The sequence below is a fragment of the Pelophylax lessonae genome (assembly GCF_965119305.1).
Source record: "Pelophylax lessonae genome assembly, chromosome: 1".
In the NCBI taxonomy this organism is placed as follows: Eukaryota; Metazoa; Chordata; class Amphibia; order Anura; family Ranidae; genus Pelophylax; species Pelophylax lessonae.
This window is the reverse complement of record NC_138768.1, coordinates 715,219,026-715,233,430: the sequence shown is the minus strand read 5'-3', so window position 1 is coordinate 715,233,430 and position 14,405 is coordinate 715,219,026. Positions and strand designations below refer to the sequence as shown.

Below are 14,405 nucleotides of genomic sequence, written 5' to 3'. Positions count from 1 at the left end.
AAATAGATCCAAATAAAATTCTACGTGTAGTCAATCAAAAATTGATAATAGATAAAATGAAATTAATATACAGTAAATATCAGATTAATTAGTGAAATGTGCAAGAGATGTGCAAAAAATGAAGTGATAAACCATCAATACAATGATTAGAAACAGCAATGAATAATCGGTGTCAATCTAGACATACACTTGTGAATAAATGAGGTAGATATAAAAAGTGCAGTAGTGCTACATAAAGTGTAGAAATGTCCATACAGTCCTTCCAAATATATTTAAGGTGATTAAAGTGCAAAGTGCCCGGGAAATTCAATAAAAATTCAGGTGAATAAAACAGCGTGATCAAACTTCCAATCACAGCCAGGTAGATGTGCGCAGGTGAGCAAGCAATCCGGCATTAGGTGAAATGGCCGCTCACCTCCATAACACTCAAGTCGAGCGTTTTATGATGCAATCTTAGCTCTTCTCGGGCCTTTTAATCTTCAGAAATAGACTCGATTTATCTCCAATGGCTACAGCTTACTCTTTCCAGAAAAAATCAACTGGTCCCGACTTGGGTATATCTCAATCTCCCTCGGTGCCTCTATCAAGTGCTCAAACAAGGAAAACTCTCATGGTGTAGCATATCAGGGTATATGTTTATTAAGTAACAGATACAGGTCACTTACTAGAAAGCAGTAGTTAAACAGCGAAAGCAGCCGCCGATGCGGTGAGTTCCGATGCTTCCGGTCTCAGGCGGAGACCGGAAGTGACGTCAACACGGCTTGTTTCTGACGCGCTGCACTACAACACACGTAGCTTTTTCAAAGGGGAGCACTTGATAGAGGCACCGAGGGAGATTGAGATATACCCAAGTCGGGACCAGTTGATTTTTTCTGGAAAGAGTAAGCTGTAGCCATTGGAGATAAATCGAGTCTATTTCTGAAGATTAAAAGGCCCGAGAAGAGCTAAGATTGCATCATAAAACGCTCGATTTGAGTGTTATGGAGGTGAGCGGCCATTTCACCTAATGCCGGATTGCTTGCTCACCTGCGCACAATCACCTGGCTGTGATTGGAAGTTTGATCACGCTGTTTTATTCACCTGAATTTTTATTGAATTTCCCGGGCACTTTGCACTTTAATCACCTTAAATATATTTGGAAGGACTGTATGGACATTTCTACACTTTATGTAGCACTACTGCACTTTTTATATCTACCTCATTTATTCACAAGTGTATGTCTAGATTGACACCAATTATTCATTTCTGTTTCTATTCATTGTATTGATGGTTTATCACTTGATTTTTTGCACATCTCTTGCACATTTCACCAATTAATATGATATTTACTGTATATTAATTTCATTTTATCTATTATCAATTTTTGATTGACTACCCGTAGAATTTTATTTGGATCTATTTCCTTTATCACCGCCCACATCACCTATGTGCTTTTAGACATCTCGGAATATTTTAAATAATTGAGGTTGGAAGGTTTTAGATTTACACTATCCCCGACTCTGTTTTTATTTATATTTATTCTGGATCATCCCACCTTTTATGCATTGTTTAGTTTTTTTAGAATTATCCAGTTTCTTTTTTCCTGTGGATACAGTCAAAGTGGTTCATCTTAAAGAGTGGAGCGCTGATTTTTTGCTTCTTAATTGTAAAATTGTATTGCTATCTGTGCCCCCCCCCCCCCCCATTAAGGAAATTTGCCCTCTCTATTTGTTCTGTTTACCATTTTAATTGAAAGTGAAAGGAAAAGAAAAACCCAAATTTTGGGTTGTCCCCAGAAAAGTAATAGAGGCAAAATCTTCCATTGGGGGACACTAACTCAAACCCAAATAATTCCCCTAATTTGCAGGGATTTCCTCTTACTTCCTATTGGTCGTGGGACAGGAAGTAAAGGTAAATCTCCGCAATGGGACACAGATGGCGAAAAAAATCTGACATGGGGTTATGACCCTTTCATGCTCTATCCAAAATGAAAAAAAAAAAAAGGTTTTGCCTATAGTTCTAATTTAAGCTACACAACAGCATAAGCAAATTATCCAGTTTATCTAATGCTACAGACCCAGGTATGGCATTTCTCTTCTTTTACTGATCCCCACATTACAACTGCAATTGGCATTCACTATTGGTAATGAATAAAAGATGGCTTTAGCTGCAACTGGCAGCCAGATGAAGACAGTTGCATGTGGAGTCCTTCCTTTGTGAATAGGAAAATTGGCACACTAAGTTTACTTTTCTTTTGTCCTCAAAAGGATATGATTTATATTTTCTCACCTCTACATTCTACCCAATTTAGAATTTTGGATTAAACGGACCTTTAGAATATGCGGTATCAACTGCTAAAGATGAACAATGGAAGCGAATACGAACTGTGCTGTCACCTACATTCACCAGTGGAAAACTTAAACAAGTGAGTCCTGTATCCTGTATACATAATGTAGATATAATCCACCACATCTTTACCAGTGCAATAGGAAAAATAGCAGTGCCACAAATATGTTCTTCATCAGTCACAATGGCCTATTGCTGCCAGGTAAGCAGGTGGAGATTGTCTTTCCTGACTACAAAACTGTCTAAACTGTCGCCTCTCTGAAAAGCAATCCACATTCGGATTAACAATCCACATTTCAGAGCCATTTGACTGCCTCCTCAGAGACTGTTTTAACCCCATAATTGCGGCACAAATGCGCCGCAACCATGTGAATTGCACACAGTTGCAGGGAGTTTATGGCTCTTCCTCATTTGCTTGAATGGGTCCTTTTCCACAGGCTTGCTACCCACCGAGTGTGATATGTCAAATCATTTTTGCCACCAGTTGAAGGGAACTGCGCTATGTGAACACCCTTATCCGCTGCCATTACAGCTTAAGAGGGGTGGAAAAATTTGGCTGAGCCATTTACTATATTTTTTATGCAGCCCTCAACCACAAGTCTTAACAAACCTTTAATTTCACCATAAAAACTGTTGTCAATAGAACCAAGAAAAGCATGTCGAGATCATTTCTAAAGAACAGATATTTTCAGCTAGCTGCCTGAAATTAGTTAGATAGGGGTCTGATAACCCTGTAACACAAGGTTTGAAATTTGGTCTTCAATGAACATTTTTGATTCATGGCAAGTGCGCCATGGTGCTTGGGGCTATAGTTGTGGATTGAAACAAATAGATCAGTAGACTAGCTGCCTGACAAAGCATTTAGGCAATATACTGAGCTGTAATGAAGTGAATGTGTGCTGAGCATGTATGAATGAATTATTCTATTATTCGCACCACCGTTGTATTTACACTGTTTTCTGCATGCAATGGAAATTTGAAAGTCTAGTTCTTGGTATCATATTGTAGCTAAAAAAATAAATAAATAAAATCTTGTCATCTCCACAGATGTTCCCAATAATTAAAAATTATGGAGAACTTTTAGTGAAGAATATCCAGAAGAAAGTTGATAGCAAAGAACTTATAAACATGAAGGAGTAAGTATGTGGTGTATGAATACTTGAATACCAACCTAACAGATAATATTGTTTACAAAAAGGAATAGATATCCACCCATTAAACATTATATCAGAAAATTGATAACAAAGAAAAGTTAATGATGATGAAAGGAAATCGACCACACTAATTTGTAATATGACTTGGTACTTATTTGCTGCTGATGTGTAGTTAACATCAGTTTACATTGAACTACAATCTGTCAATAGAATATTTTAATCTAGACTGGATGGTGTTAGTATCTGTTTTATGCATCTGCACTTGAGTCGTGTTATTAATGGCTAGATTGATTGATAGGAAAGAGGTGTATGCATATGGGGCTAATGTAAGATTTATTTATTTTTTAACACAAACCAATCTAATTCTGTAGGAGTATAGGATTTGAGTGATACTGGTTGATATATGGGCTATTTTTAGATTACTAATGCTTTGTTATTTGCCTCAGCATCTTTGGAAGCTACACCATGGACATTGTTCTAAGTACATCATTCAGTGTGAATGTGGATTCACAGAACAATCCCAACGATCCATTTGTGACCAATGCCAAAAAGCTTTTCTCATTCTCCTTTTTCAATCCATTGTTCTTAACTACAGGTAAATTATCCAGTCTCCTCTTCACAAAAATGTGTTATCTTAGGCTGCAATCCAAAATATTAGCAGGAATTTGGTCCATTTTGCAGAACTAACCATTTATTATATCTGTTTTTTCTTGCAGTGCTATGCCCATTCCTTATACCTCTATTGAACAAACTGAATTTCTGCTTCCTTCCTATAAGCGTTCTCAACTTTTTCCAAGATGCCATTAAAAGTATCAAAAAAGACAGGCAGAAAGGTATTCGTTCGGTAAGTAAACTTTAAAATTAAGTAGTTTTATCTAGTTTCTATTATAAAATTTAGCAAACAGGAAATGTTTTCCTTTCATTGATGTGCGCTGATGAGGCTGCACTGATGGACACAAATAGGCAGCATTGATAGGGTGCACTGATGGGTACTGATAGGCTGCACTAATCAGAACTGATGAGGTGGCACTGATGGGCACCGATGAGGAGTCACTGATGGAGCTGTACTGGTATGCAGGCACTGATTGGCATCACTGATGGCCACTGTTGGGGCTGCACTGATCATCAGGACACTGATGATCTGTGCCCTGATTATCAGTGTAGATTTCTCCTTTCACATTGGCCGGTTACCGGCTCGCTGTCACAGCACGAGGAGAGGAAATGCTGATAACCGGCAAGTACGTTTACATTGTGATCAGCTGTGATTGGTAGAGGACCACTGTGATTGGCCCTTTACTCCAATCTATGATCAGCTGTGTCCGAAGGACACAGTTATCACAAAATGCGCCAGATGCGCGCCACAGCCAGTGGGAGGCGAAGGCGTGGTTCTGGGAGGACATCAATAGACACCCTCCCAGAACTGGATGACTGCGCTGTAGCCATTATTCGGCTGTAGCGTGGTCAGCAAGTGGTTAATTAGCTGGGGAGGATGGGGCAGTTTTAAGCTGTGAACAAATTAAGTTGGCTGTATGCATGACTGGATTGTTCTTTTAAATAATAATAGTAGAAGAACAAGGATGCAGTTTTGTATTCATCTTCTGTTTGCACAGTGAATTTTTTCTGAATATTTAAAAATGATTAATGTTGCTAATACCTCCATTAGTATATGCTGCCTGCATATCTGTACATGTTCAAAAGAAATTAGACACAGCTATTGCAGACCTTCTCAAGAGTCTTATGGGAAAATCTTGACATTTCTTGGCAGAACCCCATTTGTACGTGAGAGACATAAGTGATGTTGATGGCTTTTGTAGGTCATAAAAAATTAATTCTCAAAGGAGTTACATACATACACTATATTACCAAAAGTATTGGGACGCCTGCCTTTACACGTACATAGATTTTAATAGCATCCCAGTCTTATTCTGTAGGGTTCAATATTGAGTTGGCCCACCCTTTGCGGCTATAACAGCTTCAACTCTTCTGGGAAGGCTGTCCACAAGGTTTAGGAGTGTGTCTATGGGAATGTTTGACCATTCTTCGAGAATGGCATTTTTGAGGTCAGGCACTGATATTAGAGAGAAAGCCTGGCTCTCAGTCTCCGCACTAATTCATCCCAAAGCTCATCTATCGGGTTGAGGTCAGGACTCTGTGCAGGCCAGTCAAGTTCCTCCACCCCAAATGCGCTCATCCATGTCTTTATGGACCTTGTTTGTGCACTTTTGGTAATATAGTGTATGTATTTAGAACGGGAGGTTTTATTTTAAATGTTTGATAATATCTTAACTGATATCCAAAAGCAATGGCTACCTCCCTGGCCATCGATGTACAGTTATGAAAAACTTAGTGAGAGGAGATATCTCCCCATCCTCCAGCAGGTCATCAAGTGCCAGTACCAGCTATATTTCTCAATGACAACCAACATGTGTAGTATTTTAATCTTTCCCTCTTCTCCCATCTGACTACCCTCCCAATCATAGAAAGATTTTCCATGGGTGAGAAAATATCTGTTTGAATTAATGAACACCATTGACAGCTGTTACTGCTCTCAGCATCACAGAGGTCCATATTTTTACAAATGATTCTCAAACCAGTAGCCTCATGTATGATAAGTGATCCTTAAATTGCTGTTCTTCAAGTCATAAAATAACTTTTCTGTGCATGTGATATAATATATCAGCTCAGTATTATCTTGTTTTCTTTTACTTAGGATCGGGTGGATTTTCTACAACTCCTGATTGATTCTCAGACCAAAGAAGGGACAACTTTAGAAGAGGAGAATCATGGTTACAAAGGTAAAACTAATTATTTAAGCTTTTGAGAACTAGAAGCACCATAGACTGCATATTACTATGGAGTTAATTATACATTTTCTGCAACAGCAATGCAGTTTTCATTGGATAGAAGGTCACAACTAATCTAGTTGAGGAACATCAAACAACCGCAATTATGCATTAAATGAAAAAAAAAAAAAAAAATGTGATATAACAAAATTAATGGCTATACTGGTGTATAAAAAGATGAAAGCATGTGTGTTTGCAGTGATTCAGGTTCTAGATGTTTCCTGGCACAGAGGATTTTAATAGCAAAGAACAGCCATGAGATGGAATGAAGTGGCGTTTTTGCAGCGAGACAAACTCTAGCATCCGCTTCCTGGCTTAAAGCACTATTGCAGTTGTTTGATGCTCCTTGAAGTGGAACTACAGTACACCGCATCTGAGCATCACAAACTGAAAATACTATTCAAATTAGAACTATAGGGAGAACTTTTTTTTTCATTTTGGATAGAGTAAGGGTGGGTTATAGTGAAGTTCCGCTTAAACTAGTGTACTTGTGAATACCTTCTAGCCAGTTGTTATTTCCTTACTGCTACCCTGGGCATTACTTCCAGCCCATGGGCTGCAGTTGGAGGCCCCTGACATATATGATAGATTCCTGCAGCTTACTGGGTACCCATTAATTGACCAAAATGTGGATATCAGACAGGACAATTTGATGGATCAGGTTTGTTGGCAGGATAAGGTACAGTACTGCTGTGAGTTGAGGATCGGAGCTTGGTTTTAGTCTACCTAACATATGTCTAGGGTACTGCAAAAAGCACTTTTTCTCCAAGCTGTAAATCCAATGCCTGCAGCCTCTTCTCCCTCATGCACCAATGTCTGCAGGTCCGCTGATGTCATCAAATACAATACAGAGCCCATAAACAAGCTTTTATTTCTTGCTGTGTGGGTGCAGCTCCACTGTAAGGGAGGATTATTGTTTTAGCAGGAGATAGGCTTTAAATAATTCATGGAGACTTTTAAGTAGGGATAGACCGATATGTTTTTTTCAGGGACGATATCGATACCGATATTTTGGTCACAACGTATCTGTATTGGCCGATATTTTGTACATTTTAAAGTTTTGAAAAATGAAGACAATTTTTGACACAAATCTGGTACTGAACAAGTTAATATTTGTTTAATGCTTAATGGCTGGCAGGCTGACACCCTGTGGTGGATGGCTGGCAGGCTGACACCCTGTGGTGGGTGGCTGGCTTGCTGGCACCCTGTGGTGGGTGGCTGGCTGGCACCCTGTGGTGGGTGGTTGGCTGGCTGGCACCCTTTAGTGGCTGGCTGGCACAGGGGCTGTGGGTGGCTGGCTGGTACAGTGTTGGTCGCTGGCTGGTACAGGGACTGTGGGTGGCTGGCTATCTGGCACCCTGTGGTGGATAAAACCAAGACAGACAGAGGCGTCTCTAAGTGTAGACTTTATGCAACAGGTGCTGTGGGTGGCTGGTACAGGGCCTGTGGGTGGCTGGCTGGTACAGTGCCTGTGGCTGGCTGGCTGGTACAGGGCCTGTGGGTGGCTGGCTGGTACAGGGCCTTTGGGTGGCTGGCTGGCTCGCTGGTACAGTGCCTGTGGCTGGCTGGAACAGGGCCTGTGGATGTGGGGGGCTGGCTGGCTTGCTGATACAGTGCCTGTGGCTGGCTGGTACAGGGCCTGTGGATGTGGGTGGCTGACTGGCACCGGGCTGCTGTGGGTGGGTGTATGGCTGTAATACACTCCCACGAGACTAGTTCCGACTCCAGACGAGGCTGTCCAAGGTGAGGGAGGCGGCCTAAGAAGGCAGAATGACGTCACAAAAATATTGGCAATATCGGCCAGGTAAAAAGTGCATATTGGCCTTGCCGATAATTGGTCTATACCTACTTTTAAGGTACTCTAAGATTATACAAGCCAGTAGGTAAACATTTCTTAAAAGAGTAATTTATTCATACAGTTAATGGCAGCAGTAAAAGCTGCTTTGCAGTATGGGTTTGAATACAAACTCTGTATTTAGTTAGGTTGCAGGTACAAGGGGGTTTCAGAACAAGCTGTGCTGCAGGTCTGCAGAAGCAGATCTACGCAGGTATCAGATGGACAATTTTCACAATTTCCCTTCCACTTCCTTTTCATCTACATGTAAGCTGAAAAATGTCTAGCCCTCCTTATATTTGAAGTTATAATGTAATATTGCATCGATGATTACCAGGTAAAACTGTTCTTTTTTCATAGCACTGAATGACACTGAGATAATGGCCCAAGGACTTATCTTCATCATGGCAGGCTATGAGACAACTAGCACTACCCTTATGTTCATGGCCTACCTCCTGGCAACACACCCTGATGTCCAAACCAAACTGCAAGAGGAAATTGAGACCCATTTACCTAACAAGGTAAACCATAAAGACTTTTCTTTGCGTTTCTATTTTCAAAATACACTAAAGTGTGTTTTCCAAAGAAAAGGCACAGCATTACATCCTGTGTCTGGGAAAAAAAAAAATATATATATATATACTTATATAGAATAGAGATCAGACATATTGTAATATTTATGTGCAGATTTTTGCCTTTAGTGGTTTAGGACAAATATCTACATAGAGAATTAAAGTGATTGTAAATGTTCACTTTATAAAACTACACATTCAGTTTAAAATTATAATGATACGCAAAATATTTTTGTATAGATATATAAAAAAATTATAAATACCCATTTTCCCTTTTTTATAAGTGATTGCATTCCTTCTGTTCTCAGCTGCATAGGAGCTATGGGAGGAGCAGCAGTGCACTGAGCTTCCCAGTGAATGGCTGTACAGCAGGGGCGTGTCAAGACAAGTCTGATCATTGGAGGAGAGCAGGCTGAGTTCCCAGCATAGCTAGAGACCTGACTATGGTGTGCTCTCCTACTTAGTGTGGTCAGTTTTTAATAGGGAAGCAGAGGGACTAGCAGGAACACCAGGGGTTTCACACAAAGGAAGCAATACAAAGAGAACAGGATGCTTGCTCATACAAGTACATGATACAGCAGGCACAAATCAGGAATATGAAGTGTTGGGGTAATGAATGCTTTGAGCTAGCCATAGTTTGATCGAAATTAGGCTGGTTCAGCAGGGACCAGCCACATTGCGATTCATGTACGGCCATCCCCGTTTGACAGAAGTTGATCATCAGATCTAGATTAGAGGAATGTTGGAAAACTCAGTGTATTCTGACAGCAGAAGAGTCCTGCCTCTATTCACCTTTTATGTGGATGGAGGAATTTTTTCCTTTTTTTTTTAGATCAGCCCACTGGGGATTTGTCAATCTGCAGGCTGGGGGCTTAATGAATAAAAAACTATCAGTGGGTGGGCAGCTTTAGAGAGACTAATGTTTTCAGCCTCAGCAGATGGATGGATTTCAATACACTTGCACTGACAGAAGAAAAGTAAATCACAAGCACTGTGTAGCTCCCCTATAAAAGTAGAGTCTAAAAGGCGCAAAGGACACTGGGAAATGTAGCTTAATATGTCATTTGTGTAATATTTAATGTGTATGCGAGACTCCAGCGCAGCTGCACTAATATGGAAGTCAATGAACAAACATGCAGAGAGGTAGGAAGTTAAAATGTTTTAATTATTATATACAGTTATTTAAGGAATTGTTAAACAAATTTGTATGCAGTTCCACTGTGTTTCCATTATGACTTTATTAGCATTCTTTAGTTTCACTTTAAGCTGATATACTGTATAACTAATACTATGTTGGAATAAGTGTCCTGGCACATTAAGAAGGTTTTTTTGTACACAGGCTCCTCCCACTTATGAAGCTCTAAAGCAGATGGAATATTTGGACATGGTGATTTATGAAAGTCTGCGACTGTACCCTGCAGCTGGGAGACTTGAAAGAGTCTGTAAGAAAACAACAGAGATCAACGGAGTAACCATCCCAGAGGGAGTTGTGACTGTGATCCCAACTTATGTTTTACACCGGGACCCTTCACTGTGGGCTGAACCAGAGGAGTTCCGACCTGAAAGGTTACTTACTTTTGCTACATATAATGGAACTGACCGGTTTTCTTTAAAGCATGTTTTCAGATTCCTAAAAACAATATTAAAGTAGTTATCCAGGAGAGAATAAAATAATTTAATCTTATTCTTATAAGCCTAGGTTCACAGAGGTGCAGTGTGGGGGAACCGCATGTGATTCGGACAGGAATCACACCACATTCCTGTTAAAATCACATGCCATTATTTTCAGTGCGATTTGAGCTCAATCATTTTGTATGGCTCAAAACGCACCACATCTACACCACTACTTTTTACTGCTTTTGCTGTGTTTCTCGCATCTCTTATAAATTTGAACTGAGGCTTAAAGTGGTTGTAAACCCTCACCTATACCCAGTGAAGTGAACAGCCTCAGATGATACACACAGCTGAAACAAATCCTCCTTCATAAGTTTACATGAATATCTGCTGTCTTACCCTTTCTACACTCCTTAGAAAGTGCAGATCGTGAAATCTTTCTTCCTCTTCCAGCAGTGACTGTGAAGTCTAGGTTTACACTATGTGAGAACTGATTGGAGGAAAGGCACACCCCTCCCCCCTTCCACATAGGCATAGAATGAAGAAACTTGCAGAGCTGCAGTCTTAATAGACAAGCTCTCTGCTTATCTACCCCTAAACTCCCTCCCTGACACAAATTTTCAGCTCATGTTATCTCGTGCGGTGGAGAACTTGTCAGAAATGACCCTGCTAATAACACAGGAATGGAGCAGCAGAAAGGCAGGGCACTAAGAGCTTTGAAGAGAGATGAGTAAACACTACAGATATATGTGCTTAGGTCAAATTTAATGAATGGGGTTTACAAGCACTTTAACCACTTACGGACCGGAAGGTTTTACCCCCTTAATGACCAGGTAATTTTTTGTGATATGGCACTGCGTTACTTTAACTGACAATTGCGCAGTCTTGCGACGTTGTACCCAAATAAAATTGATGTCCTTTTTTCCCACAAGTAGAGCTTTTTTTTGGTGGTATTTGATTACCTCTGTAATTTTATTTTTTGCACTATAAACAAAAAAAAAAGCAACAATTCTGAAAAAAAGACAATATTTTTTACTTTCTGCTATAAAACAATCCCAATAAAAAAAATTTAAAATATCACATTTTTTCATCATTTTAGGCCATATGTATTCTGCTACATATGTTTGGTAAAAAAAATCCGAATAAGTGTATATCGATTGGATTAAATCATTTTTATGTATTTATTTTTTTACTAGTAATGGCAGCGGTCAGCGATTTTTAGCGGGACTGCAAGCAGATCGGACACTTAACTGACACTTTTGGGGGGGACCAGTGACATTACTACAGTAATCAGTGCTAAAAATATTACTGTACTAATGACACTGGCAGGGAAGGGGTTAACACAAGGGGCGATCAAAGGGTTAAATGTGTGCCTAGGGGATGCTTTCTAACTGTGTGGGGGTTTTATTCACTGGATGAACACAGAGACCTATGTTTCTAAATAGGAGGAACACAGGATCCCTGTGTTCATCACTGACAGAACAGTGGTCTGCCATGTTTACATCAGCAGACCACCGTTCTGTCTCCATGGGGAGTGATCGGGCGTGCCCGGCGGACATCGTGTCCGCCGGACCCACTGATTGGCTCCCCCTCTCGCGTGCGCGAGCTCCCAATAACTGCTACATGAAGCAACATAAGTGACAGAGCCGACCTGCGGCAGTATAACTATGGCAGCTGGTCGGTCAAGTGGTTAAGCATTGCTGAATATATGGCACTTTCCTTCTTAACCTACAGAAGGAGATGGTGGCTTTAAAATATAACTAAAGGCAAACACTTTTTTTGTTCTGGACAGAGGGGAGAGAGATTAGAACACCCATTATGTTTGCATTGTTGTTTGTGTTTCGTTTGAGGAGATTCCAAAATTTGGGTTAACATCAGAACAGGAATATGAGGAAAATCTTCCAATAAAGACACTGAAGGAACAACCCCCCCCCCCCCCAAAGGAACTCAGATTGCAAAATAAAGCTGACAGGTGTTATAACCCTCCCTAACCCTAACCCTCCCTAACTGACAAAATTGACATTAGTTCAATTTTCAGAGGTCTATGACTTGACTTGATCACCAATGCTAAGAGAGGCCACATGCTAGGAAGTGTCTGTCTACTAAAATATCTATTTTTTGAGGCAGAAACAGTTTTTGCTATTCAAGCAGAACTTTGTTCAAGTAAGCCTGTACTTTGACTATAGAAGGCAAAGCAACAGGTTCACTGTTCAAAGCCAAATCTAACCCCCACACCAGCAGCACTACATTCCTTTTTCTTACCTCTGTATTTGTCTACAAGGAGTGAGTGAAGTTGGCCCTGTGTATGCTACAAGTCCCCACTTACAGCTTACAATGCACTAAGGACTTTCTTCCCACCCCGTACTGTGCCAGTCACCAAGCACCAGAGTAAAGCAGACCATAGATGAGTCATTTTTTTGTTCAGCCAGCTGGTGATGTGGATCATTCGGAAGTTGGATTTTTTTACATTTAGGGATTTTTATTTTTGGTAGTATCAAATCTACTGAGATTTGAAGGACATGGGGCTGTATCTACTGTATATGCAAGGCCCCCACCATATTTACAGGGCCACAGAGACATATTGATGAGATACTAATGCTTTGTTTTTTATAGATTCAGTAAGGAGAATAAAGAAGCCCAAGACCCTTACACCTTTCTTCCTTTTGGATTTGGGCCCCGCAACTGCATCGGGATGAGATTTGCTATGGTCAACATGAAGTCAGCCATCACTTTGCTAATACAGAACTTCAGTTTCCGAACTTGCAAGGACACTCCAGTAAGAAATCACTTTTATTTATTTTAAAAGTAAATGTGTTTTAATTGTACAAAATAAAATTACCATTAGCGATTGGTGTCACTTTTCTGAAATGGGGATACTTACTGAATAGTGATTTCTATATGGATAACAGCCTTTTAAATTCTGTAGAAGAAATAAGAGATCATGTAATATTAGAATTTAGTTTATTTGTTCTGTTAATTCTGCCATTTGTATTACAGATCCCCCTGCAAATCGACACCATAGGGTTTATAAAGCCAACAAAACCTATTATACTCAATCTGGTGCCCAGAGAAGACCCAAAGACAGGAAATTAGGTCCAGAAGAAATGAAGAATGAGTGACGTGACTCAGAATGAACATTTTGAAAATCAGCACAGCATATAATACTTTTTTTTATCTTAGATAAAATATTGAGATATTAAAGTTATAGGAGCTCATTTCCTTAACTCTTTTTTTTCCAGCACTGGCCAACAGTATATGTATTGATTAAGGTCTAACAGATGGTTATTGTGTGCATTGTATTGTCACTTCCCTGGCTACTTACAAATGTAAACACATTTCCCTACACCAATACAATAAAAAGAAATAAAGAGCATATTACAGGAGTTTGAGTGTTGTGGGGCTTTCTTGGTGGCTAATGCCGTGGCTAAATTTGGTATTAGACATTTGTGTTTATAAATAATAAATGATGTTGATATTCACTTTAATTTTCCAATCAAGAAATTCATGTATATTTTGAATACTCAATTCATGGACAGATGAAATAAGTAAACAGGAGTTAGCTTTTCACTTGATTGGGTATTTGAAGTCAATATTTCCACAAGTTACAGTGCGAAGATTCTCAACTTCTCTTGTTTTAAGTGTAAGTTCACCTTTACAGAAAATCTTTAAGGTGAACCTACACTGGACCTTCTCCCCAAAATCCAAAATTCAAAATCCTCCTGGATTTCTCTCCTCTTCTCCGGCGCTGACAGGATGGGCTAGTAGGGGTTCTGATTCAACAATGCCGTCCATGTGGCGGCACTGACCAAGTTGAATGCCTCCTATCCCTACACACTAAGAGGTGAAGCGGCGACCCCGATGTCTCACAGTGGGGGATTGCGGGACTCCAGTATTGCAGGACCCAGGGGATAGGGACGGGGTCCAGTGAAAGTGCACCTTACAGATTTTCTGTAAAGGTGAACTCACACCTTTTTTTTTTTTTTTTTTAATTCTTTTTATTTCAATATGTGCATAAAAAAGAACATTCCAAACGTCCTTTCAACAAAGGGACAAAACAATATAA

General features: G+C 39.9%; 1 protein-coding gene across 1 annotated transcript in view; it reads left to right on the top strand.

The window, feature by feature from the left end:
• LOC309554878 (cytochrome P450 3A24-like) overlaps window positions 1-13,439 on the top strand; it is a 54,392-nt gene extending 40,953 nt beyond the window's left edge. Inside the window, exons 5-13 of the mRNA XM_082256602.1 lie at window positions 2,291-2,404; window positions 3,373-3,461; window positions 3,926-4,074; window positions 4,196-4,323; window positions 6,190-6,274; window positions 8,517-8,677; window positions 10,068-10,294; window positions 12,956-13,118; window positions 13,340-13,439. Coding sequence (XP_082112728.1) covers window positions 2,291-2,404; window positions 3,373-3,461; window positions 3,926-4,074; window positions 4,196-4,323; window positions 6,190-6,274; window positions 8,517-8,677; window positions 10,068-10,294; window positions 12,956-13,118; window positions 13,340-13,435 — 1,212 coding nt within the window. The 3' untranslated portion in view covers window positions 13,436-13,439. The remainder of the gene's footprint in view (window positions 1-2,290; window positions 2,405-3,372; window positions 3,462-3,925; window positions 4,075-4,195; window positions 4,324-6,189; window positions 6,275-8,516; window positions 8,678-10,067; window positions 10,295-12,955; window positions 13,119-13,339) is intronic.
• Window positions 13,440-14,405: the final 966 nt, after the last annotated feature.